Raw genomic sequence first — 9,617 nt, 5'->3', positions numbered from 1 at the left:
TTCATCCCACTTTTAAAATATCCACAAATGGGTTTAAAGCCCTAACCCATTTTTTGTTTAATTTTATCAAATTGTGACCTATTCTAACGATCCAAAATAATTTCACATATTAAATATCAACTTTAAATATTGCTTTCATCATAAAAATCTCAAAAAAAAAAAAATTAACCAAATTACCATTTTTGACTTATTTTTTCACATTTTTTTCAAATTAGATACTTATGCCCATTTGAGTTCATAATTCATCATAAATCTTTATTATAATCCCATGAGTGATAAAACCTTATTATAATCCCATGGGTTATAAAAATGGCACGTTGTCTCTTTCCTCCGCTAAAAATGAAAAAAATTACAATTTAATCTCTATTCAATGTTTCAATATAGTCCCAAATGTGATTTTCATCACACCGAATCACATTTTAATCCATTTCATGCAAAATAATATATAATAATTAATATTTTCTATATTCGGATAATTTTGCACATTAGTACTCGTACTTTTCAATGATGAAATGGAAGATTATAAGCAAGCCAACCATAAACAAAGCTTTAGCATGACATCCACAAAACAAAACTATCGATACTTGTAGCTGATATATCACTGCTGGTTCTGCTGTCTTTGCTGTGCAAAATTGGGGTTATTTTGAAGAGCTGCCATATTAGATTGTAAATTCTGGGCAGTGCCCATATTACCGAATGCAGCTTGTGAACCATGCTGCTGCTGTGACTGCTGTTGCTGCTGCTGTGGCTGTGGCTGCATGGCCATAAGGCCTCCTGGATTGGATCCCATATTAAACACTGCATACAAAAAAGCCCGAAATGAAAATTTTTTAAGTCTGAACTCACATCAAACTCAAAGCTCTAAAGGCTATACAGTTGCATGCACAATGCGCTTTCAGTTTCTCCAAATTTTGGTTTTGTTGTGTTGAGGCAGAAATTGGAAGTCAAAAGAGGGAAGAAGCAACTGAGCACCACTAGATATAGAAATCAATACATGTATATGTCTATGTATATGTATATGTATATGCATGCATGAAAGAATGTCAAGACCATTATTCATACTTTGGTCACTTAAGATTTGGGATGCATGAGTCCGCTGAGGATTGCTACCAGGTAGTCCAAACTGCAGAAAGAATTGAACTGAATGAGTTAGGTTACACTTAAGAAGTTATGACAAAGGGAAAAAAAGAAAACTGAATGTAGTATATCAATAAGGACAAGTATACAAATGCAGTAGATACAAACACCAATTACATATACAGCTTTAGGGACAATGGTTAATATGTGCCAACCAGCTGCCTGATCTGCAGCAAAATTGTGTGAACAAGAAGTGACAATTTCTAGCAGGATGAAAGGGAACAGAACTGAGAGCCAGGAAACAGGATTTGACAAACAGCACTATCCTAATCCCGCATCTATGGCCAAACCATGCTCCCCCAGACCACCTTGCTCTTGTTTTTATGCTTATTTAACTAACCTCTCTAGTTTCTTAGATAAGAATTAACAGATGCCAAGAGCCAAAGTGTTTAGAAAACCAGCCAAAAAGATAAAATTGGAAAACAGATATTACTTGCGAATCCTATACAAAGGAGAGGCAAAGACATCAAAGGCTTAGCTACCAGCTCTTTTTAGTCTCAATCTAGCTGAAACTCTATGACACAACTAGTTTTGATTGAAACAAATCTATGGGTAAAACCAATGATTCAGTTCATCACAAGTGAAAAAGTTCAAAGGTTTTTAAATCTGCACCAGATATGCCTAGATAATTAAGGAAATAGTAACCATCCCTATGGACTGTTATAAATCTCTAAGACCGAGGAATCATGTTCCTGTAAGAATTTTAGAGAAGAAAATCACACAAACAAAAAATTGTATACATCACCCACTCACAACCACATGAAAACTGAAATTTTACAAGCTTTTGATATTTACACAAAGTGAACCTTAGAAACAAAGACAGCTCCACGATTCATGAAGAACATGGAAGCTTAGAAAGTCTTTTTTTCTTTTTAAATGACATTTATAATACAGACAAGATAAATTTCACAATATGCATGATTTATATGAAGGGAAGTCTGACTAAGAAAAAGAAACTCAGCAAAAGCATTAGCAACTAACCTGCATCCTTGGTAGTAGTGACTGAGATGACATAGTTGCGGACATGTTTGGAATCTAAATCAAAACATTTAAAATACAAATTTAAACCATGAAAGATATAACTTCAATATAAAGGAGGCAAATCAACATATGTGTAATAGAAGCGCTTGTCATATATGGATGAGAACTGCTGAATTTGACATGCAAAGCTGTGAAACAGAAATTTCATCCACATTTCATAATCTGTAAGAAATGTTCCATTTCATCCTTCTGACCTAAATCTGTCATATGCACAACCATGTTACATTCTTACATCCTTTATCAGTCAGAACTAAAATCTTTATCAAATTTGACACATTGATACCATGTGTATGTCCATGCGGATAATCCACCAAAACAGCGAATGATGCGCATTTCCTCATTGTATAATTGTATCTAATTTACCTTACTATAATAGCATATATTTTCCTATTTGATCACTTCTTCACCACATCGTCTCAAAGCATTAAGTTGTACAAAGGAATATTATATCATGACATACTCCAGCATTAAGCTCTACAACAGGAAAATCAAAATAGCTGGTATCAAAATTTGAAAACCTTATGAAAACCAAATGAACATTAACCAACCAACCGTGCCACTCATTTCCTTCCATCATCTTTTACCAATGAGCAAAAAGAAAAAAATCCAAATAAAGGAAGCCCTTTTCTTTTGTCTGAGGCAAGTCATATTTGTTCCCTCCCTCATAACCAAGAGCCTATCTTGAATCAATACTGCAAAAGGCTTTTCCAATCCTAGAAACTATAAGTTCAATAACTATGGAGGAAGCACTCTCTTAAAGAACATCAATAATTCCAGGATGAATAAAAACATAATTAAATAGACAATTTAGTGTTAATAACTAAAAGCACCTACAATGAACAAACTAACAGAAAGTTATTTGAGTTTCTGCTTAAACTCCCTAATGTTAGAAGGTGGACACATTTCCTAAGTTGAGAAGCATAAGTAAAGGTACCATCAATCTGGTATATCTTTCATTATAATACAAAAATCTAATTCAGTGAATGACCTTATCCAATGATAAGTTTTATTTTAAGGAGAAAAAAAAAACATCATAGATGATGTTTTGAAGGAACAAACGCAAGAACACATATCATAAAACAGATTGAAGAGATATAGCTAACCATCTGAGTACTTGGTGTCCCCTGAGCAGCATTGAACAATGCAGTATTTGCTGCACTGGAGAATTGGCCTAAATGACGACTCAACTGATTTCCTTGATTGAGTTGGCTTTGACCTATGCCATGCTGCACATGTCCTGGAGGAAGCTGCCTACCCTGAAATTGCTGATGGCCCAAGGGTTGAGAAAACTGCATCTGACCATGTAACTGGTGGAAAGAGATTTTGGTTTCAGTTAAACCAATAGTATGAAGAAAAGATGTATTTTAGAAGGGTAAAACATGCCTCCTCAAGAATAAATTGTCCCAAGTTAGATCCAAAAGAAGGAAGAGATAAAACCACTCATTTGAAGGCTCACTTCACATACCTGCATCAACACACCACCACCCCAAGCAACTCCTACCCTCTCCGCTTCAAACAGAGAATAAATTGAAAAGGACTACAAGCCTAAAAAAAGTTCAATGGTTCCTATAAATTCAGTAAACAAAAGGAAGGAAAACCAAGATCTTCATATTTTGTTTCACAATAAAAACGTCACTGGTGCTTTTACTTCCATATATTTTGCTCAGCAGCTTTCATTCGAAAGTATTCATCTTTCAAGTGTAGCTGATTCACAGAATACCTTCATAGTAATTCACTATTGTAGTTATTTCAGGAGGCAGTTGCAAATCTTGTAAAATTTTCTCTGTGCAGTGGAAGTGATTAATAGCTAACAATCACTTAACATGTATACAAGTTTGAATGAGAACTGTAAAATATAACAAACATCCACCCACTATCATTTTAACTTTGCAGTCTTTGCAAGAAGCACTTTTTAAAATTTTGTTCTCAGATCTGCTGTATAAAACTCAACCTGAAATCAAACCCCAAAAACAGTCGTACTAAAACTTCTGGTTTATTTTAAGCTACCCAAGTGCAGGCAAGCAGCTCCAAAGACTCACAGAACAAACCCATTTCCTGAACTCTAAATACTTAAATTTACTAGGTTATGGCAATAATGATATTCAAAAGCACAACTTAGACCCATAACTGGCATGCAGTTTTTCAGGCACTGATATATATGAAGCAAGCATTTGTAATTCATAAGAAATTTCAGATAAAACAAGAAGTAAAGGAAAAGAAGTCATAAGAAAGTTACCGACTGAAACTTTTGCTGAGTCTGACCCTGGAGATCATGAAGCGGCAGCTGATTCTGTACCAAAGAAATGATTGTTCATAGTTATAATACAACTGAATGGCTGAGAAACATACGAAGCTATTCTATGATTCAACAAAACAAACATAAAAAACTAATTCAAATTTGCTTAGGAATCATAAGATTCAGCAAAATTAACTGTCCTTTACCTCATGATAGTTTTGAAAACCCTTCAATCCTACCAAGAGTCATAGTTACTATGTAAAATCAAAGCATGCACTTACATGCATATGTACATATAGATGTCGATATGTCATGAGTTACTCTTATGGCCTCACAGAAACTTTAAAAGCACAAAAAATAAGCAAAATTTATACCTGTCCCAGTCCTTGCATCGTAGACTGCCTAAACTGTTGCTGAGCAAGGAGTTGCTGTTGATGCTGAGGCAATTGCATCATTTTTTGCCTTTGCTGCTGCTGCTGCTGCTGGTGTTGTTGCTGCTGCTGCAGTTGCTGCGTTTGTTGCTGAGGAGATGGTGTGTTCATCATAGTTGTTGCAGACCTTGGTGAGTTGGCATATGGGAGTGGAGAAGTTGTGGTGTTATCATAGGAGGTAGCACTAGTAGCAGCAGAAGGAGATGCAGCCGATCTACCAATAAGTTGTGCTCCAGTAGCCTGGCATAAGAAGACTAGAAGAGTAAAGCTATTGCATATAAACTTTGATCTTCAGAAAATAAGACACATAACCAGAAATGATACAGAATGGTTTTCATAGGATCAGAAGCAACTGATAAGTATAATCCAAATAAAATGATTAAAATAGAATGTGTCTCCCATGAATGACTTAAAAATGGAGAGGACGAAGAATTTATCAAGAACAGGATCCTGATCTGGCCTTTGCACTAGGCCAATGATCACAATATTGTGGCTATAATGGTTGAATTTTACTCATAATTACGTTATCCTACTCCTAGCCTAGCACCATTTAAAGAGAATGATGAGAACATATGGAGGTCACAATCACCTAAGTAACAAAGAGTATATAGTGTGCTCTAAGAGAGTCCAAAGTTGAGCTCATACAGACTTTGATATGAATGTTGCTCTTTCAGAATCAGATATTCATTTAGATAAAAATCATGTTGAAATATGTATATATTTTAAATTTATTTAGGTAGATAAGTTTTATTAATATTCTAGAATTATTTTATTTTATCTTTTAGTAGTTTATTAGAATAAAGGAACTATTTTCCCTAATGTTTTAGTAATTTATTAAAATAAGGGAATTATTTTCCCAATTAGGATTAGGACTCTTTTCTCTATTTAAGTTCAGTTCTTTAGTTAATAATAAAAGAACAGTTTTATTAAAAACTCTCTTAAAAACTTTCAAATAATGTAGGTTTAGGAAAAGACTGATTAAGGGGAAGTCAATGACTAACCTGTAACAAAGTCCCCTGACTGCCAATGTTGTTTGACATAAGAGGAGTGTTCTTCATGTACATGCCTGTAAGCGAATTTGAAGTATGCTACTAAACCGCACAAGAAACTTTCTAGTATTGAAATAGAATAAAAAACTATAATAGATGTACGAAAATTACCAGATGGATCAGCAAAAGATTGCACTCCATCAGTTGCAGGCATAATGTCCACCAGATGAAGTGGAAGCGAAGGTGTAATCAGCTTCTGATCTGCAGGTAGACGCAGACCTGCATACAAAGACCAATCAATAATTGGATGATAAGCATGCTAAGTTCAAAGTACTAGGCCTTTCTCTAGAACATAAATAGTCAAACCAAATCTTAGATGCTAATTCTAAAGAGATTCATCTACAGGTCCATTAAACTTCAATTAACCATAGAAATCAATACAGAAAACTTTCATCTACCATTCCATTAAAATTCAATTACTTCAACAACTGTATCAATTGACTGATGTAGATGATCTATGACCAAAGGGCATTCTTATAAAACAATACAAGGAAAACTATAATAGATTTTCTAAATTTAAACCTATATTCAATGAGGGGAAAAAAATAAAACAACAACCATTGCATATTGCCCACCGAACTATCAGTTGAAAACTATTAGTAGCCTGCAGTTACAAAATCTAGAAAGATATCTCGTTACATCTCATGGTCTAAATATAGTTGCTACACTAACTGCTAAAGACTATCACCTTCGCCAAAATTAACAGCAGTACGGAGTAAGTTCTCTTGTTCTTGAATTTTAGCAGCCTGCCCCTTGTCTAGAGTAGGAAGAATGGCTGGCCCTTGACGAGAGCCAAAACAATATGCTTTGCGGGTATCAGCTAATACTTTCTCAGCACTTTCACATGCAGCCGCAATCATATCAATTCTAGCCTGTAAAACTATAAAAATCACACACCTGAAAATAACCAGATTCGACCAGGAAAACAATGATTGTGTGACACTAGCTCACCTTTAGCTTATCAATTTGTGAAGGTATCGGCAGATTTTGCATTCCTAGAAGCAACTGCTCTCGCTTCAAATTATCCTCCACTTCCATCTCTGGCAGTAGCTTCGAGGATAACATAACCGGTAATACTACACAGCCAATGAACTGGATTTAATTACTCAGTAATTACAATGAATAAAGATAAGTATTATTGCCAATCCAAATTATCTCAATCAGCATTTTAAGGGGAAATAAAACAGCTAATAAACTTGATGCGTAAAGAGAAAAAAAAATGCGTACTGGGAGCATTGTCAGCATTAACATTTTTGGGATGAACAACAAAAGCCTTTGAAACCTTTTTTATTTCATCCACAATGTTGAAAAGTTCGAGATTCACCATTGAGTATTGACCCAAAATATCCTGCCTGTTTTACGAACAAACAAAAAAGAAAAACCCTAAATATATAATATGAAAATCTGAAGATTCAAGGTTATAAAAGAAAGAAAGAGAAGAGAGAGGACCATTTGGGGGTGGTATTTGTGCGAGAATAGGCGTCGAAGTCTTCGAGGATGCGAGTTATGGCCTTGAAAAGGGAAATTGCTCTGGTCTTTACAGATTCCAAATTGAGCTGTTGTTGAAGCGCCTGGTTCAGCCTCTCCGCCCCTACCACTGCCTGATTCTGCTGCTGTGGCTGCGACGCCGGCTGCGATGGGTCCTGAATCATTCCCTCCATTTTAGTTTAGCTAATCTTTCTGTCTTCTTCAAGATTACAAACAGTTGCAGACACTGTTCGTCTTGTTTGGGGATGGTTAATAAATGGGAAATTTTTAGGATAAACTACCAAGTTAGAGGGGTGAATTTGTTAGTCGACTTCTACGAAATAGAATAGAAGTCCATGTCCAACATAAATTAAAATTTTAAATTTTTTTTTACGATCTCCTCATCCCGAGATGGAATAAGAAAATTATTTAGATTTTAATATATAAATTCACGAAGTTAAAAATAATATGTACTTTTGATTAGTACAGATAGTGTAAATAGAGACACTCATACAAATAACGATTTTAACAATTTAGTGATTTAAATAAAAATTTTTAAATATCTTATAACTTTTTAATATTAAATGGTCAAACTAATAATTTAAAGAGCTTAGTGTAATTTATCTTTCTTTAAAAGATATCATGTGGCATGGATGATGGAACATCGTAGTCTCCAAACGAGTTGGTCGAAAGGAACATTTGCCAATTAAACTGACACATCGAACTGATATGTCTTGTGGTCTGTTTTGTTTCAAATTTTTAGGGCTTGATTTTCCTTTTTTGAAAGTATTTTTAGGTCATGGTTTTCAACCTACCTTTCTTGTTTCTATAATTTGATTCTTTTTGGATTATTCGACTGTTGGAACTTCAATTTCTTTATTGGAACTTTAAAACAAGTTATTTGCTTAATCCAACTCTTAATTTTCTAAGTTTTTGTATTATTAGATTTATGAATTGGACGGACGAGGTTGGTTTTGGATTGAGTTAATTTAGGTCAAGTTATTTCATGTTTGGATTATTTTGGGTTTAGGTCATTTAGGGCTCGTATAATTCAAGTATGACAATATACTTTTCATTTCGGGTCATTTTGAATTTAGATCTTTTCAAATTACTTCTTTGGATCACTTCATGTTCAAATCATTTGGTGTTCATGTTATTTCTAGTAAAATTATTTTTGGATTTGGATGGGATGGATTGGGGTTAATAACTTTTTATTGTCAAATCAGATTGTGTTTGTTTGGATTCAAGTTAATCGGGTTATGTTTTTGTATTACTAGATATATTAATATTGGGTGGATTGGGTTGATTTTGGGTTGAATAAATATGGGTCGACTTAATTCGAGTTTTAAAGTTTTTTAATCATTTCAAGTTCGAGTTGCTTTGGATTTGTATCATTTAAGTTTGTCAATATGATCCTTCAGATATGATCAATTCGAGTTTAGGTCATTTAAGATTACTTTTTTAGGTCATTTAGGGTTCAAGTCATTTTCGGATTTGAGTTGGATGGATTCAATTGTTATTAACTTTTTTGTTGTCAAACTGAATTGAACTGGAATTTGATTCAATTAATCGGGTTAAGTTTTCGAGATCATATAAAAATTGATAAGTCTATATCCAAGGGTGGACTGTAATGGAGGCGCCCAAATTTTCAGAAATTCTTATTATGCCTTTTAATTTTTCTTAATTTTTAATTAAGCTCTCATTAATCTCACAATATTTTAAAAAAATTTAAATAGACCTCAATTTTATTAAAGAATTCTCATTAAACTCCTAAATTTTTTAAAAATTTTAATTAGGCCCTCCAAACATAATCCCAAGATCTGCCACTAGCTATACCTAACACATTTCGGATCATGTTAGCCTTCAAAAATTTTAATTAGGCCCTCCAAACATAATCCCAAGATCTGCCACTAGCTATACCTAACACATTTCGGATACATAATCCCAAGATCTGCCACTAGCTATACCTAACACATTTCGGATCATGTTACCCTTCAAAAATTTTAATTAGGCCCTCCAAACATAATCCCAAGATCTGCCACTGGCTATACCTAACACATTTCGGATCATGTTACCTTCTAACTACATTAAAAAGATTAGAATTTATATCTGACATACACACTCGAATTGAAATATCGAATTTTTTAGCCTAATCTAATTTATTCTAATAAAACCCTAGTTGTGTAAAACTAATGAAGTTGATGTTTAGCAATATAATTAAACAAAAGCTTGCTTTACATGGAAATCATTTAATAA

At 34.0% G+C, this 9,617-nt stretch overlaps 1 protein-coding gene across 1 annotated transcript; it reads right to left on the bottom strand.

The window, feature by feature from the left end:
- Nucleotides 1-340: 340 nt before the first annotated feature.
- Nucleotides 341-7,774, bottom strand: LOC107958004 (mediator of RNA polymerase II transcription subunit 8). The gene is made up of 12 exons (XM_016893648.2): nucleotides 7,344-7,774; nucleotides 7,122-7,246; nucleotides 6,846-6,970; nucleotides 6,583-6,766; nucleotides 6,006-6,113; nucleotides 5,847-5,911; nucleotides 4,789-5,085; nucleotides 4,415-4,468; nucleotides 3,282-3,485; nucleotides 2,119-2,172; nucleotides 1,063-1,123; nucleotides 341-798 (listed from the first exon to the last, which is right to left on the bottom strand). Exons 1-12 carry the CDS (start codon nucleotides 7,553-7,555, stop codon nucleotides 599-601), a joined length of 1,689 nt encoding a protein of 562 aa, XP_016749137.2. The 5' UTR covers nucleotides 7,556-7,774; the 3' UTR covers nucleotides 341-598.
- Nucleotides 7,775-9,617: the final 1,843 nt, after the last annotated feature.

The sequence above is a fragment of the Gossypium hirsutum genome, chromosome A01 (assembly GCF_007990345.1).
Source record: "Gossypium hirsutum isolate 1008001.06 chromosome A01, Gossypium_hirsutum_v2.1, whole genome shotgun sequence".
NCBI classification, from domain to species: domain Eukaryota; kingdom Viridiplantae; phylum Streptophyta; class Magnoliopsida; order Malvales; family Malvaceae; genus Gossypium; species Gossypium hirsutum.
The sequence above is the reverse complement of the archived record's forward strand: the minus strand, read 5'-3'. Positions and strand labels throughout refer to the sequence as shown.